This window comes from Helicoverpa armigera, chromosome 20, assembly GCF_030705265.1.
Source record: "Helicoverpa armigera isolate CAAS_96S chromosome 20, ASM3070526v1, whole genome shotgun sequence".
Classification (NCBI taxonomy): domain Eukaryota; kingdom Metazoa; phylum Arthropoda; class Insecta; order Lepidoptera; family Noctuidae; genus Helicoverpa; species Helicoverpa armigera.
The window spans coordinates 6026558-6044471 of NC_087139.1; the positions used below are offsets into that span (position 1 = coordinate 6026558).

General features: G+C 36.6%; 1 protein-coding gene across 4 annotated transcripts in view; it reads left to right on the forward strand.

Moving 5' to 3' along the window:
• The window catches only part of LOC110373496 (ETS-like protein pointed), a 122960-nt gene that overhangs the window by 22156 nt on the left and 82890 nt on the right, over nucleotides 1-17914 (forward strand). For all 4 annotated transcript variants that reach the window (XM_021330779.3, XM_021330778.3, XM_021330775.3 and 1 more), the window contains exon 3: nucleotides 614-734. In XM_021330779.3, coding sequence (XP_021186454.1) covers nucleotides 614-734 — 121 coding nt within the window. The remainder of the gene's footprint in view (nucleotides 1-613; nucleotides 735-17914) is intronic.

Genomic DNA, 17914 nt, shown 5'->3' on the forward strand with positions numbered 1-17914 from the left:
ACATAGATCAAAGGATCTTTTGAGGCATTGTGCTGTGAATATTTTTTTAAGCGACGCATGTCCGAACAGCGAACGGAAGTGGTGGTGTGTGGACGGCATACTACTTGGCCTGCGCCCGCGATGCCATCACCGCCCGCCCGCCACCTTATATAAAATAATATCCTCTTTTGTTGGACACTACAAGGTTTTTAAAAGCCTACTTGCTGATTCGGGAGTCTTGTCTGTATTTGATTTATTGCTGCCATTTAGTCATCGCTAACGTCGATATGTTAATCATTTGTAAGAGGTTGTATTTTTGCAGACTGACGATATAGATTTAATTTTCCATTTTCATCTTAAATGTTAACCAATGAAATTAAAATTGTTAACAGTAAATCATGTAATAAGATTAGACAGGAATACTTTTAAAACGGTTTGTTGGTTTGAAATACTTAGCCTTTTCCCAGCTACGTTGGGATCGGCTTCCAGTCTAACCAGATGCAACTGAGTACCAGTGTTTTACAATGAGCGACTGAGCCATAAGGCATTGAGTAGAAATATCAATAATTCTTCCCTAAGCTCTTCAACACATTTATCTTAGAATTTTCCTTAACTCATAATAAATAATTTCCAGTGCGATGAGGGTGGCGGCGCCGCCGACGGCATCAAGACCGAGCCCCCGGAGGCGGAGGAACCGCGCGCGATGCAGAAAGTGCCTTCTCTCTCCGACCTGTCCGACCCTGAGGCTTCTTTAGGTAAGTATACTTAGAAAGTTCTAGAATAATTCTATTTTTAATGTTGGTGATATAAGATTATTAACTCGTTTATGACAATTTTTTTTTTTGAGATACGGCCAATGGTTTTTAGCTGACTATCTTGAAAGGAAATACCAATACTGACTATATGGCCAAAGTGTTGTTTTTCTTGACACATTTTTTGCGGAATACGTTGAATTTCAGATTATTTTAATTTAAGTAACTTTTTTTACTCACGAGTCATTTTTTCACAATAATTGGTTTAGTCTAAGGGACGTAATAACTCTGTCACAGCCTGGGTATATCGATGTTATTTAACCTTCTTGAAGCAATTTGGAGCGGAAGTACATAATGCATTAATTGATAGCAAGTATTTACAACGAGGTTAACATATCGTTAATGCAACATTAAAATTTACATTGATATCTACCATGATAACTTGTAGGAAAAGTCACAAAGACTTACTGAAGTCGGCCTTGAAATTAATTCAGTCTTAATATGGAAACTTTCGAGTTGACTGATAGTACCTACTAGATTCACTCTGATAACAATACAGTAACAACACACACACAGACGCACATGCACACACATACATACACACGACAATCCAAAAAACAAATGCGCATCGCAAAATCTCCCCATCACCGTTGCAAAACACTCCTCAAAGAATGTCCGTGGATCCGTCAAGTGTCAAGTCCTATCGTTTAGCCTAACGACTTTATCCTGACGTGGAAGGTTAGGCTCGTTCCCTCCGGTAAATCAGTGAGGAGCGGAACTGGCTCGCGTCTGCAGTCTCCGGCAATGCCAGGCATCCTGCAGTTGGTTGCTAACCTCCGCCGGAATTGATCCTCGTCTTGTTATAAGAAGAACGGCGAGGAGTCACGTTCGATTTTAGGTTAGGTCTGTGCAAATTTTCAAAGATAAAGACTGAAATTTGTCCTGTTGAATAGCCTCAAAGTAAAAAAAATACCCAAACTGATTTTGAAGTTTCATGTAACTATCTCTTTGTAAATTAGTAAGTATCTTTATATGCAAACCATCTTACAAGATTTATTTGCCTAGATAGTTTGTAGTGTTTGAAACAAGACAAGTTATCTTAGGTATATCTAAATGGTCAAAGGGCATCGACGCTTTCAGTTGCCATCGATATAAAGAGGAAAAGTGTCAAAAGAAAATTAGGTTTACATTATAGTGAATAGTAAACATAAACTTAAATACTTGTCTCATATCCCCGTGAAGCACTTCCTTAAATACAAAGATAAGTATACGTAGTTTCTTATTGCAAGAAGAATTTTCAAATGCGGCATAAACTGGCATGTTCTTTCTAAAAATGAAAATGAATACAGAATAATATACAGGGTTAATTTCTTAATATTGAAGGAGTAGTTTTTTAGGTTTTGGAAAACGTGCATCCATTGCGTAGTTGTTTCACAGCTTCAAAAATTCCTGTCTAAGTGGCTAGTACATATAGGTAAGCACTAGCAAAAAGGGGGCTACAAAACCGATAGTAATTGAGTCATTTGCTTGTTACGTGCCACGGGAGGTATAGTCTATGTACCACGTATTAATAAATAGGTGAATAGGATAATACGCCGCATCCTCGTTACATCGGTGCACTTTCAGATTAGCTCTCCACGTCCATAACAGACCTGCATTAGGTATTATATATCTACATAAACTGCACGACATTTACACGGGACATCAATCTAGCCGAAGTTATTACACTAGGAAGCATTGGAATAGGACTCATCATCATCATCATCCTGCGTTTATTCTACTTAATTTTATAAGAGAGTTTTCTCCTTCCATACTCTTCCATCTGCCGTCATATCTCAAATAACATTATTTCAAGCCATATCGATTTTCATACTATCCATTCATTCTTTCATTGGAATATTTACAAAAAAACATTTACTTACTATCTATAACTCTTTTATCAATCATCCGATAAATATAGGTCGTTTTTTATATCCGGCTGACAATGGCATAACAAAATAATTCATACACGAGTGGCTTAACTGGAAAGACGTCACACCTAAAAATATATAATACCTACTATTAAATCATAAATCACATAATATACGTACATTCATAAATAATTTTAATCTTATCTTTGGTTTTGAATAAAACAATATAGAGCTACCAATTAACCCCTAAAATTAGTACAAGGGCGATGATCCTAAAAAGTACAAATACGTTCTCCACCAAAGAATTTCAAATTTCAGCCCTTACAACTAGGTTTTGGCTCGAAGGGGGGTTGTGAGGCTGCGGTACACGCCCTTTCCACGTATGTAAATAGCGGGAAAGGCGAGGTCATCCTTAAGGTTGACATTAGGAACGCCTTTAACTCCGTAAATAGAGATACCTTGTTGACGGAAGTTAAAAATGAAATTCCAAAATTATATAAATTTCTTTGGCAGTGTTATAGACATTCAACTAAATTACTCTATAAAGACAAAGTTCTAGATTCGGCCGTCGGATGTCAACAAGGTGATCCTCTGGGGCCTGCCATTTTCAGCTTGGCTATTAACCCTATTATTCGACAGCTAAATTCTAAATTTAATGTGTGGTACCTCGATGATGGGATCCTAGGAGGCGACGCAGATACTGTAGCTGACGACTTTAGATTTTTAATACAAAAATTCGACTCCATTGGCTTACAACTAAATTTATCAAAATGTGAAATCTTCATCCCTGATAACAACCAACAAGTCTTTTCGAAGTTCCAATCCATAGCTCCAAATTTGACAGTACTAGAAAAAAGTTCCCTTCGCCTCCTGGGATCACCTATTCTCGATGAGTCCTTCACCAGTTATATTAACGAGAAAATTCAAAATTTTAATGATGTTTCAGAGAGATTATACAAAATCAATAAACATTCGGCCTTCACTTTGATTCGGTACTGTTGTTTTGGACCAAAATTTACTTATATTCTTCGCTCCTCACATATATGGAAGCACCCACAAGTTTTGGACAAAGTTGACCAAATTATCAGAAGCACCCTCACCTCCATCCTCAATGTGGCCTTGGACGATCGAGCCTGGCAGCAAGCTGCACTCCCAATACGCATGGGAGGTCTCGGCGTCCGCAAAATTTCAAGTGTTAGTTTACCGGCATTCCTCTCCTCGGTTCACAGTACTGATACATTAACCAGAAAGATATTGTCGTCTTCTGCACTGGTTGATGTTGAAGTACCGTGTTTGACCGATGCGCTGGATGCCTGGAAAATGGCTACTCCCAATACGGATTTGCCCGGCAACCGCTGCTCTCAGAGACAATGGGACGGGCCGCTCTGTAGCACTATACGGAATAATCTATTAAATACGTGTAATAGTGCTGCTGAGCGTGCCCGTTTGTTGGCTGTGGGAGAGTGGGAGTCGGGCCTCTGGTTACAGGCGATCCCGTCATCTAGCATAGGCACTATGCTGGATGACACAACGTTCCGCATCGCTACATGCTTACGGTTAGGCGCTCCTGTGTTGCTCCGCATCGCTGCCATTGCGGTGAAGCCGTCGACAGCCTCGGGCACCATGGTCTGTCGTGCTGCAGAAGTGCTGGTCGTATTGCACGGCATGCCAGCATTAACGACATTATCCGTCGTGCTCTTTCCACCGCCGGCGTGCCAGCCGTGTTAGAGCCTAATGGACTGGTACGTGACGATGGAAAGAGGCCTGATGGTATGACGTTGTTGCCATGGAAGTTGGGTAGGCCCTTGGTGTGGGATGCAACGTGCGTCGACACCCTGGCGCCATCGCATCTTCCCTGCACGGCAGGTCATGCTGGTGCGGCTGCTGCTTCTGCAGAGACCACCAAGCGGCGCAAGTATAGTAACCTTATTGGGAACTATACTTTTGAGCCGTTTGGGGTCGAAACGCTCGGACCATGGGGCCCGAGTTCGCGGTTACTTTATAAGGACATCGCGAAAAGGCTTGTCGACGCTTCGCGTGACCAGAGGGCTGGCTTATTCTTCGGACAAAGAATTAGCATTGCCATTCAACGTGGCAATGCAGCCAGTCTTCTGGGCACGTTTCCGGAGGACAGTGATGCGGAGGAATACTTCGACGCCTGATCGATGCTCTTTTATATTTTATGTTTTATGTTTATATATATTTTGTATATAGTATTTTATTTTTAGCCTTGTATAAAGATAATTAGTTTAAGTTTGTATATATGTATAGTGTGTACATTGTAGAAATAGATTATAAAAATAATAAATTAATGAATAAATGATAAAAATACAATATCCAAAGAATACATTCTTCCTTTGAATTCATGCCACCTTCTTTTGTTTGAGAAGTCTGTTAAAAAAGTGATAAAACTGTCACCTGGTCATTGCCTTCGTGACAGATGCCAGTGACCTAATTACGTGCTCAATCAGGTCCCCCATATTCGCACGTCAGTAATTATGTGTGCGAGTGCATTGACCCCAGAGTAGCGATGCCTCCAGGGTGGGCTCATACGGGCCCATTGTTTTCTCGACGTGGGAACACCACATATCTGAACACGTGAGGTAAATCGATGTATTCAAATCGTCTTCAAAGCATAAATAGTCTTTAACTAATGTGTTCCTTTCTGTTTTTTAAACTTTTCTGAATAAACTTGGGCTCTTGTAAACATTGGTCGTAGTTTTTTTGTTTCTTGCGAAGTCAAACAAAAGGTTTGCAAAGCTACAAAGACGTCTTATAATTTTTCACGGGAATATCGCCTTTATCTCCACGACTTAAAGTTTTTGATTCCCTTGAACAATGGTACCTAAGCTATGATTATTATGTACCCATTGCCTAATCATATCTGTTTTTGGTATGGGACTTCCCGATGAGTAGGAAGATTCCCCACAGAACTGTATTCATACTTATTTCATCCATATGAGGAGTGTCATTTTCCAAATGGAAAAGCATGCAATACAATAGTCAATTAAGCTAGGGAAGTCTTCCCAATTTTACAACCGATAAACCGACTATCAAAAATCTATCAAATTGTTCTTGGAATGATAGCAATGTAGGTATTTATCAAATTAAAGAAACATCAGACGATTACTTTAGATATTTGTAAAATGGATTTTCCTCACTGAAAAAACATAACAAGATTGCATGAATGAACGCAAACTCTACATTGTGTGTACCTATGTACCTACGTTTATCACTGAGCTTGTTTTCAAAATAAAGCAAAAATAACATGCTTAATTATTCTTCAATCTATTAATTAAAACCGGAATTCAGATACAGTCATCCGGGAAAATCTGTCACGGTTCATTAATATTTGTATAAGTTTAGGTACGCAAATGCATATTGTACCGGATTTTCCTCCAATGATATCTAATAAAACTTGGAACCTCGTCTGAATGGATGACCGTTGATCAGCTTATAATCATAAACAAAGAACTATACAGATTTTTAGCATTCTAAATTCAAATTATGAAAGTGAAGCACGTTTTTTTTTTTTTTCATTTTGCTTTGATGACTACAAAATTTTCAAATATTTTTTCTTGAAGGATTTATATACTGGGTATTTCTTAAAGATTTTTGGCATGGACCTGAATTAATTCCTTCGGATGTAATATGAGCGGTTCCTTCGGTGCGGCGCGTCGCAAGACTGCCCGCGATAATTACAGATTATAACATTAATCGAAACGCGGATCGTATTGCCACCCTCGAAGGAACCTTCTCGGAAATATGTTGATAAGTACTAAGTATAATACTAATACGCTTATTTGATATCGAAATGATTATTGAATGACAGAGTACAGCTAAGCCCCACGGCGAAGTCTTCAATGAATCTTACTCAAACTGTGTTTGTATACAGAGCTGTTGATACGCCTAAAATTGACCGAAAAATGTCACTTTACGTTTCAGAAAAGTCTAGAACTACTTTTGGGAACAAATGCTATAATAGTGTATCTACCTAATATCACTATTATTTTCAGAATCACTAAACAAAGTCCACACAGCAAACATTTAATTTAAAACTTAGATAACAGAACGTTGATGGAAATATTAAAATTATTTATTGTAACAAGACCTAAATAAAACATCTCGTTGTGAAAACGTTAGTACATGATAATAATGAAATTACAAATTGTCGGTAGTCCGTTATCATGTATTATCAGAGTTCTAACTAACCGCATAGCTATGGAACGAGAGTGGAACAATTTGTATGGCTTTATCAGACTAACTGGCGAGTGATTCACGGTACCGCGAACCCTCTATGTATAATGTACTAATTATTATGTATTATGCAACTACATAATATAAACTTTGTGTGCACAGTTGCGGTTTCATGTTATCATAGTAAATAGTTGTGTGAACAGTGCCTTATATTGCGGTTTTTGTGGTCACAATTTTCGCGACAGTAGTTAGTTTTCATATAATGTACATTTATTTTATTTAGCTCTATATGTATTTTCACTTGTCACACACAGAAACCAAACTGTTCAGTTTTCCGAAAATTCTGATCAAACTCGAACGTAGAATACACAAAAGTAAATATCCTGTAACATAATTCCCAGGCACGTTCATATTTTTTGCCATCGTTAGTAAGCTAAAAGTTTTATTTTTTAATCATGATAAATAACGCACAGCATTAGACATTATTAGATTATTATGCAAATTCCCATTTTATGCCCAACTAGAGCCATAAAAATCTATTTTTAATCGATAAACCACGAAATGTTATGACAAACCGAAACAATGGTGAATGGGATAGTACCGTGAGTGGGACGCATTGTCAAATTAATAATAAAATACTGGCTTTTAAAAACTTAATAAAAATCGAAATAAATCCATAAAAATGCAGTAAAAAACATGCGAAAAACCAGTCGGGTGGTGGTCACCTCAAGATCGGATGTTGCGGTGTCCATTTCCCGCGCATGTTGTTCCATATACAGGATGTTGCCAAAACTACGAGCCCCTCTGTGTATACTTTACTCGCATAACTACTAAAGTTACATTGGGTTACGTGGAAAACATTTATTATTTAACGTTTGGTTTACAAACACTGAACTTAGATTTAGGCTAGTCTACATTGTTGGCTGTCATTGCTTTCATAGACTGGGCTTAGTTTGTTTGTTTACAAATAACCCGTAGTTTGGTACTGAAAATGTGTATATGTTTATTTCCAAACGACTCTTTCAGAAGACCGCATTTCTATTATTATTATTCTTTATTGTACACAAAAACATTTAAAAGACACACACGACACAGAGAAGACATGTACAAAGGCGAGCTTAACCCAGAACTGGGTTCTCTAACAGCAAACCTTAGAGCGATAGAGAGATGCGATAGGGAAGAGAAAATTTAAAGTGCACAACATTAAACAAAACAGAGATGAAATTACATAACATAAAATATAAAATATATACCTACAAATAAAACATAAAATATAATAAATAAATAAATACATACATACAAATAAGGTCATGTTGACAGGAAATGTTCTTTAATTCGTCTCTTGAAGACATCTAACGATGTGCTGTCACGTATACTGTGAGGCAGAGCGTTCCAAAGCCTCACAGCGCGAACAGTGAAGGATCCATCATAACGGCTCGAAGTATGAGGAGGGATACGGAGTAAAAGAGATGAAGAGGAGCGACAGGGTTTCTACTCAAAGCTTCGCAAAACTATTTCACATAAGATAAACAAAAATATCTAGGACAAGTTTTTGCTCAATGTGAACATATTTAGAAGTCTTTAAAGCCATTAATCGTGAACGCATAGTGATAATAAAAATGGTCATTATATTGTAACTCTATATTATGGCGTGCTAAGCGGTTTTTTATGCTCGATCAAGTTGAAACCAAGTTTCGTATGTCACCTGGTCTTAGAGAAAGATACTATTTTATTCTTTATTATTTCTCTGTTAAAGTCGATATTTCTGTAGCGATATAGTTCAGTAATATTTTCACATAGCTTCGACACATGTGGATTGTCAAGTTGGTACACTTGCGTGTCATATGGTGGCTCCGTAATCAATGGTGACAAGTTCGTATTAATTTGATTTATCATTTTGTGAGTGTAATTATGGGAAAATTTATCGAAGGTAACGGATGTTTTAGATTGTCGTCATGGGGACTAAAATAACATTCATTGAGAGTAGATTGTGTGACTATGCGAAGAATTCTACTCCATAGACTCTAGCGTGCCGCACAAAGCAAATCGGCAAATAACTCGTGGAAAATTGCCATTTTCCATTGTACTGTTTTCACAAGCATGCAAGTTTTAGACCACCATACTTGCGAAGCATAATTTAAAACGAATGGCGAGCGTAGTTTGCAACTTTGCGAGCACAAAGCTACGAACTATTTCTGTCCAAGCCAGAGTCGGTGTTGACACAAGAAAATTCTCATGAATGCCTACCATGTTGGCTCAAATAAACACGTGTACACGTACTGCGTTCATGACTGTGTGCCGCACGCACACAACTACAGGTTCATTCATAAAAGTTGCTGGTGAATGGGCGCGCGCAGCGAAAGCTCTGAAAGACTTATGCGCGCCTGGTACCGCAAGCGGACTAGTCGGCCGACATGTTGTTTTATTTTGTCCGCCAACGCTGACCTGTTACTACTAGAGTTTTAGTTTGTCCTTCAATAGAACTCGAATAATCGACATAAATATGTATTCTGATGTGTGTTAAATTAATGTCTACGAGCTTGCGTAAAGGCACATTTGGTGAAAATACTTTCAGAGCTCCCATATTCCATTAGGGAAATATTTTTTCACCAAAATAAGTAACGATGTGCTTTCCCACTGACAACGATTTTCTTCAAATTATATCTCAAAACAACATCTTAATCTTATTCTTGAAAGTTTTTATCAGTTAAGTATTGTGGACAATCATTATCTGCATATTAAGTAATAATATCACATTCATGATCACGGACTTGGAACTAATCATGATTATCTCACTTATTATGTATATTATTTTTATGAATAGATATATCTAAGTGGGTAGGTACGCGTGTACGCTGATAAACAATGAAGTCAAATCCAATAATAAACATTAAAATAATCTTTGCACCATTGCTGAGCGTAAGTACCTCCCAATGTTTATCATTCATGTTCCACAATGATTAGCGAATCATTTATCGATAAATTCATTCATAAAATGATTGGTCATAATTTGAGTAGTTTGTTAGTGCCGCTCCACAAGATACCGCTAACACCAGGTAAAGAGCCATTTTTATTAATTTTTGTGTGTATCTTTATTATGTTGGAGACATGGGTGCATGCGTGGCACGTCGCCGGGTGCGCGTGCGCATCCTAATGGCCTGTTCGTCACCTCGCTACTCCTGCCTACTGTATACTTTGCATACTAATCTGTTATCTTGTCACTGTACGCACATATAAAATCATATTTTATACAACTAAATAATAAAAATTACGTAGGCTCTCTCCATTGGAGGTTTTTCAACCCGATAAGTATCGAGCCTTCGGTTTTTTTTAGCGTTCAGTTGTTATAAATTTTATATTCGTTAAATACGTGCTGCTGTTGAACTGCATAGGATGGCGTATTTTATCATTTTTGGTATAAAGATAACGTCTGTCAAAACTTGAATAAATTGTTAAAATATTCTTAAATCCGTACACGTGCCACTAATCATAATTTTTGATAAATGGTCAAAATATTCCGCTCATTGACCGATCAAAATTAAATTAATATAATGATTTATCAAAAAAATACTTGTTTTTTCGATCAATATAGGATTCCACTAAATCTAATTGTTTGATGAGACAATAACACGCTTGTTAGTGCAACTTTCCCAAGGTATAGGTATGTTCATACATATTATCAATCATGTGACAAAAAATCAGTGACAAAAAATACCAAGAGTATACCTAATCGATAATATAGAGTAATATCGATATGACTTCAGTCCTTACTAATCCCCGGTTAGTATAAATAAATTAGCACATCTTTGAAGTCAACTTAATCTTATCACTTATAAAAAGAGCATTTTTTTCCTCTTCTTCTAAGCCTACATTAGATAGAGAATTGTTTTTGACAAACATTTTCATAATTATTTTAGCAACGTCAACATACGCATCTTCCAGGTCTAATTATAATAATAAATTTCTGCATATCCCAAAGTTTGTGCCTTAAAATGTGATTTATAATGCAATAAATCCATTGCCGACTCGTTATGATATACCAAACACACTTGAAATCTTGCCAACTTCTGCAAATGACTACAAACATACTTAGCACAGTCAAAACGTACTATGTAGTCCTAATTATCTCGAAACAAGAGGCAAAGGGTCGCTAAGTAAACGGCTTTTGTTTGATCAGCTAAATATATTTTAACTATTTATTACATAATGATTAAAATTATATTTACCGAACAACTGCTCAAAGCACGATGGTCCAAAATCACTGCGAAATAAAAATAAGGTAGGTATCGTAAGTTCTGTCTTGACAGGTTTGTAGACACTTTTTCACAATATTACCACATGAACTTTATAACATCTTGTGAAATAACCAATTCTTAAAAGTTAGTGCTACGCAAGTAACTGCCTACGAAAACTTTTCCACTGAATTTATTGTCCAAAAACAAATGTATTTTATAGCTACTGTAATCCCATATATTTCACGATCACATGAAATAGCATGGTTACTTACCAATAAATAAACAAAATACGTTTTTGGTTTAGAAAATTTAAATAAATATAAAAGCTCAGCTGAAGGAAAGTTCGTTGTAAAAGCTATAACACTAACAGCGCCATCTATCGTTGACGGAAAAAGCTGGTACACGGTTAAGCGCCTGTCTCGCCAGTTAGTTCCTCCGAACGCCGCTAGGTGGCAGCAAAGTGAAATTTAAAATGATGTGCTTTTCTCGCGATAGAGGGCAGAGCAATCATTTAAATTCAATAGTCCATTCATTATTTTCATAGAATAATTAATCTCTAGTTTACCTTTATGATTTAAATATTCCTGATATATGGTTATATCTAATTTAAATTTTAAATAATTTAATTTAAGCTATTTAATTTAATTATTGGTTATTAATTGCTTATTAATGGTCTTTTTAAACCTAATTTTATTACAAAATATCACAGTGTGGGTTTTTGATCGTGTCCAGAAATACCAACAAGCCAAAACTGTATTTAGTAAGCCACAAACTAAAAGTAACAGTAGGTAGGTACCTAAAAAGGTTACTTCTTAGTAAGTACCTAATAATTGATTGATTAAATGAGGCACCGGGACTCGGGCAGACTCGGAAACTTCATAAATAAAATACTGATCCTGACTGGCTAAAAAATTGAAAATAGAAGTAAGTAGGTAGTAGGTACTGGATAAGTCAAAATATATTTGGACAAAACTCGTTATCGATAAATAGGAATGGTAGATAGGTACAGATTAAGAGGATTTTTTTACGGTTTTTACGTGTAGCAGATAGCTACGGACGGAAGAACTTTTTCTTAATAATTAGATCGATTAGATTTATCAACATGATATGAGCGGAAATGCGTGAATACGTGATCAAAATAATCACGATAAAAACACTACCTAATTCATCATCAGATAATACCTAATGCCTAATTTATCTCGAAGGTATTTGCAATTCTTATAAATGAATCTGTTTCATCGCCTCTTTTTCCTTAAAATTATTAATTTTATTTTGTATACTTATTTACTCGTAAACCAAATAAAAAAAAAATAGAACGGGTCCTAGAATGCTCACTTTTATCAATTAATTAATCTAAAATTTAAATGAGGTAATAATGATATTCTACAATATTGGTGAATGTTGTCGTCAAAAAACAAAACAAGCTCGGGTTTGCGGAGCGTTGTTTATGTGGATGTGACGTCAGGGCGAGCGCGGGGGTGCGGCGCGGGCGGCGAGGCGTGGGAACCGCGCGGCAGGTGCGCGCGCGCCGGCCACTGATCCTGAACACACGCACACCACCACACACCTCATGTTTTACTATAAATACTCAAAATGCACACACGGACACTGGTCTCAGTAGAGTCCGTTATTGAGAAAGTTCCGCTTTTCCAATAAAAAAGATTAGGATTTGTGACCTTAGCCCGGCGCCAGATGAGCCAATAAAAAGTAAACTTTTAGCATGAGATAGTATGGGCTGATGAATGAAATTTTAATTAACATATTTTTCTTGTTTTATTGCTTTTTTATTATGAAATATTCACAAATAAATTTGCTATCTGCTGACTTAAGATAAATGGTAATGGTTTTAAAGGAGGAAGTCAAACGTCAGTAACATTGAGAAAGCATTATTATAATTTAGTATACCTGCCTTTTGTAGATACTTGACCACTAATTTATCATTAGGCATTCTTAATGAATAAGGCGTTGATCATTGATGATTATTTTATTAATAGGAAAGAGGTAGCTGTGTAGAGCGGATAGGACAGTATTAGATATATTTTTAAAATAAATACTCATGATCCAGTTGGTACCACTAGAGTTTATTATGAGGTCTTATGAAGCAGCTTTGTATCTTGTGAATCTATGTAGTTACCTACACACTGTACCAAACTATTTGGTTTAGGGAATAACTATACAATATTTTATTACAATTGTTCATTACAACTGTTATTTTTATTAATTCAGATGCAGGCACTATTAGGAAAGGTTCATATTTGATCAATGCTAAGAGTGTCCCTCTTAGTGTTCACACGCAAGTTTTCAATAAACCTAAAATGCACGCAAAAATAGCTCAAATAGAGCAGCCCCACTTCCAATGAAAGTCAATAATGGAGCAATTAATTTTAAAAGCACGGCGGCGTCGCTCTAAACTGCTCTGTTTGAGCAACTTTTAAAAACCTTACGCAATTAATTATTAAGTGAGTTACACTGACCGAGGCGGGTTCAATAAAAGTGGAGCAAAAATTAAATTCCTCCGCCGAGGGGCAAATGGGGAGGTTTCGTCCTTTGATGTTGGTAAATAAAGTTCACCTCTTTCTGCTGATGGCTCACTAACTTTGTCGTAAATGCAAGCTAATGGCTTTAGTACTATCTTTCATGTCAAAGGTGAACTATTTATTTTAGAACTTTGCCGTTATTCGGTACAATTTGTATGAAGCTTAAAGGACGGTAGGTTCACTCATCTTCTAAGACACCACTACTTACGTATAAGTTCTTAACTAACTTTATAGTAAGGATAATAATAAAGCCTCTTTCGTACTTCAGTTCCCACGTAACAAGAGAAATTATTCCATTAAGTATTCAGAAAACCATAAAGCTATTATGCTCTCTAATAGATCTCTCTAAGTTATTCTTAGTAATTGATACCAATATCAAGGCAATTCTTAGGAACTCAAATTATCACAAGCATATTTTTATAGTCTTTTGAAAATGATATTAAATTACAAGCAATATCGAAATGATGCTTATATTTCAATAACAATAACAATTGAGAATACCAGAAAATAATTATGAATGATTTCGCGGATACCAATTATTTTAATATTTTTATTTCTCTATTGAAGTTTATATGGTTAAATAATAGCTTAAACTAGAATACATGGACGTTTGGATAGAAGTAGCTGACTCTTCCGACGTGAGACAAGAGTTGTACTAAACAATTTGAGTATTTTATTTCGAAATGACTTCGCCAAACTATTGTAATAACAATCCACGTATCATTGAATATCTACATAATGTAACTAAATATAATTGAGCATGCAACGAATAGCAAAAAGATAAACATTGCGGACAAATTAAAACGAGCCATTACGTAGAATAAAAAAAAATCACATTACAATATCAATTTATAATCATAAACAATATCGTTGATAATTCTACGGTTCCTCAGAGGCAGAGGCGTCAAAGCTTCGAGCCTCGGGGCGGAGTCAGCTAGCATTGATTAATTTATTGTTAATGAGTTGACGGCTAAACAGCTCACCACTGATGGCCCAACAATTACCTGCTCATCCTCGTTTGAGGGCTAACTGTAGTTTTAATTACAGTTTAAGACCTCGCCCTCTATAATACCTCTGTAGGTATTACCTAAGCTTAAGTGCACATAACTTTTTGTATTCAACAAACTAAAAACTTTCATTATTGTTAATTATGTAGTAGGAAAATACTGTTTCTTTAGTTAAATATAGGTAGTTGGAGTGGGGCTCTTTATTGCTTCAATAACATGAGAATAAGTGATGTTAATAGCTGGTCAGCAAGGTGGTATTGTAGATGACAGTCCAGGATGTACCAAGTACCAACTATACATATGCTTGTACTTAATGCACCCCTCTACAAGTGTTGACAAACCAACATAAAATACTCACCAATTTATGCAATAAATCTTGAAACAGTCAAATGACCAAGATACAATGTAAAATTGTCCAACAAAGGCAGGAAACGCCGGGTGGCAGAAACAAACTTAAAACATAAGACAATAACGCATTCAGGATTCGACACGATTTTCACCATTAGCATTGTGGCGAGCCTTGTAATGCCGAAATCTAGTCCGTTGTTACACTTAGGCTTTCTCTCAAGCGTCGTAAAGTTTACGGGACAATAAACAGCCCGTTACAAGCACTATTGATTCTGTTGCGATTTATTGCTATCCACATTTAGCAAACGAGATGCAAGTACATGATTAAGGTATTAAGTTGACAGGGTTATGAGTACTTCTTCAAGTAATTAATTTGCGTTTGAATCTCCAAACTATGCAAATCAAAGATGTGTTAATATTTCCGTCTTGTATTGTTAGTGATATTACCTTCAACAAAACACTTAACGTGAAGATTTTATGTGTCGAAAATTAATTTAGCAAATATGCAGTATGCATCTTAATGTATATTATTATCTTTGGTATTATTTTTATGGTTACGATTTTAACATGAGATCATATTTAATTATCTCACAGCTTTATAAAATAAACAGTACATACTCATAAGTGTACTCAACTAACCTTTTCTTGTTAGCTCAAAGATCGCGTGCACCCGACCAGAGTAATGTGTTGCCAGCTAAAAGCTCTCATTAAGCTTCGTAATTATGGTATTATTGCATGTGGCAACTCATTAAACAACTCCAAACATATGTCTAGGTTCTTTATCAATAATGTTGATATAGAAATGTTTGTTTGTTGGTTTATCAAGCTGGCTTATAGTGACCACAGCTGGGCTTAATGTGGGTTCGTAAGTTCGGAATGTTGAGTAAAAAAATATACTGGAAACATTCAATTATATAATAGTGCATTTTATTCTGAATTCAGCAAATGCATAATTACATATTTCTATGATTCAATTGTTTATGGGCACATTACGATGATGTTTAGTACTTTTTGTTGCGCAAAACAACTTTATTGCACCCTGAAAAAGTCTTGTAAGTTGTAAGTAAGTTTAACCTTCTTTTTTAAGTTCAGCACAATTATAACAGAATAACTGCATATTTGGTACATTTGAGTAGAAGTTAAAGCAACACGCTAGCGATGCGTATGCGCGTGACGCACGGTGTTGTAACATTTCCTCCGAGCGAGTTCGCGGAAGATCGCCGTCAGCGCTCGCCAATATTGTGGCCCGTATCGCATTGTGATCGTTGTTAGTAAATATTCACTCATTATGCCCAGCGGAACATTTTGCAAATGCTTTCCAATGTTTGAGAAACGATTAGCGCTAAGATTTTTGTTGCTAACTTGCTGGACGTCTGTAGCTAGTACTCGTTACATTCTTCCTTTAATATCACTTACATATGTAGAAGTGATTAAGTTATCTGAAGAAAACTATTGCGTGCCTTGGTCTCACCGTGCTGTTAGCTTGTCACCCCAGCCTTAATTGTCAGAAAAATACATAAAAAAGTAGGATTACGATGTGTAACGAGACTACAGAAAATATGCCATTATATACATGTAAGGGGAAAATGCTCTAAAATTGAGTTGGCGTAGCATCAAATTACGAGGTATGAAAAGGATAAAATTATCGCGTAGATGGCATCGGGACCCGAGGAGCCGATAATGTGGGAACTCAGACACGCACCTGTCTGACACGCCTCGGTACACGACGACACACTAACAATCACACCAATTCAACATTAGGTATCATACACCAACTACATAATATCAGAATGGACAATTACTTGTTAACCTCCCGAAGGAGTAAAACAATCAATCCAGAACACCCGAGCTATATTTATGTGACAGTTGCCAAACCGTACAACTTTGACCAATTAATAAATCTCGTTTATTGTCAAGCGACCATTTATTTTCAGGGATTGCTAAATTGTCTTTAATTAATTTTAATTGAGAGTCCTTTGGAGACTTTGCGAGGAATGTTATTGCGAGCGCCCGCATCGACATCATGTGGGGACTGGGGTAAATATGACCCCCATACTTAGGAATTCACACGAAAACCAACGTCACGGATCGATACATTTGTTTCTGCAGTTTTAATGTGAGATAAAACAAACGGAGTTTCCGCCTTGTTGCTAGAATACATTAGGGGGCTAAATGTTACATTTACATGAATGGAGATCTAAGAATCTGAACACAATTAGCTCTTAAAACTGTTCGGCTACATTTACTTCCAAAGAAAAAAGCTGAATCCGAGACGTGATGTATCGCTACGTCACAATGATTTGGCTACAGTTTACAGTAGCTGCCGTGTAAAATTTCACTAGCTAGAAATCCGGCGGCTGTGTTTTCCGGGCTTCCCGGCGCATCCACAATGGCGTCCCTTCCGGCCAGGTTCCCGCCAAAACAGAAATAAACTGACCCAGTTGCGCGGGCGCACGTCCGGCCGCGCGCTCCGACTACGATCTGCATTTCCGGTTCACTTGTAATTTTTTATAGCTTATGATTTTTTCAATCTGGCTGTCATTATGAAACATGGTTAAACTAATTATGTCTCTCAGTGAATGTTTCCTTGTACACCGTTTATACAGTTTTGTAGGTTGACATGTTATTTGTATATTTGTGGTGAAATGCTCAGTTATTTTATGTTGCGACGGTCTTCATAGCTGATACATATCGTGTTGAAACATACATATAACAATTGGTTGAAGTTATAAAAGTAAGCAGAGGGGAACGGCTGTGCTAGTACCTAGGTACTTTGAAGCTAGATTCTTGTCAACACTTTTATGATCCTTCAAGACAGTTCAGTACGTAAATATCAAATAAAATACTTTTAAAAATAAAACAGAAAGACAGCCAGCCAACTGGTAATGCGTTATAATTGTGCTTTGACATTACAATTCACTGACAACAAGCAATTACGTTATCTTCATC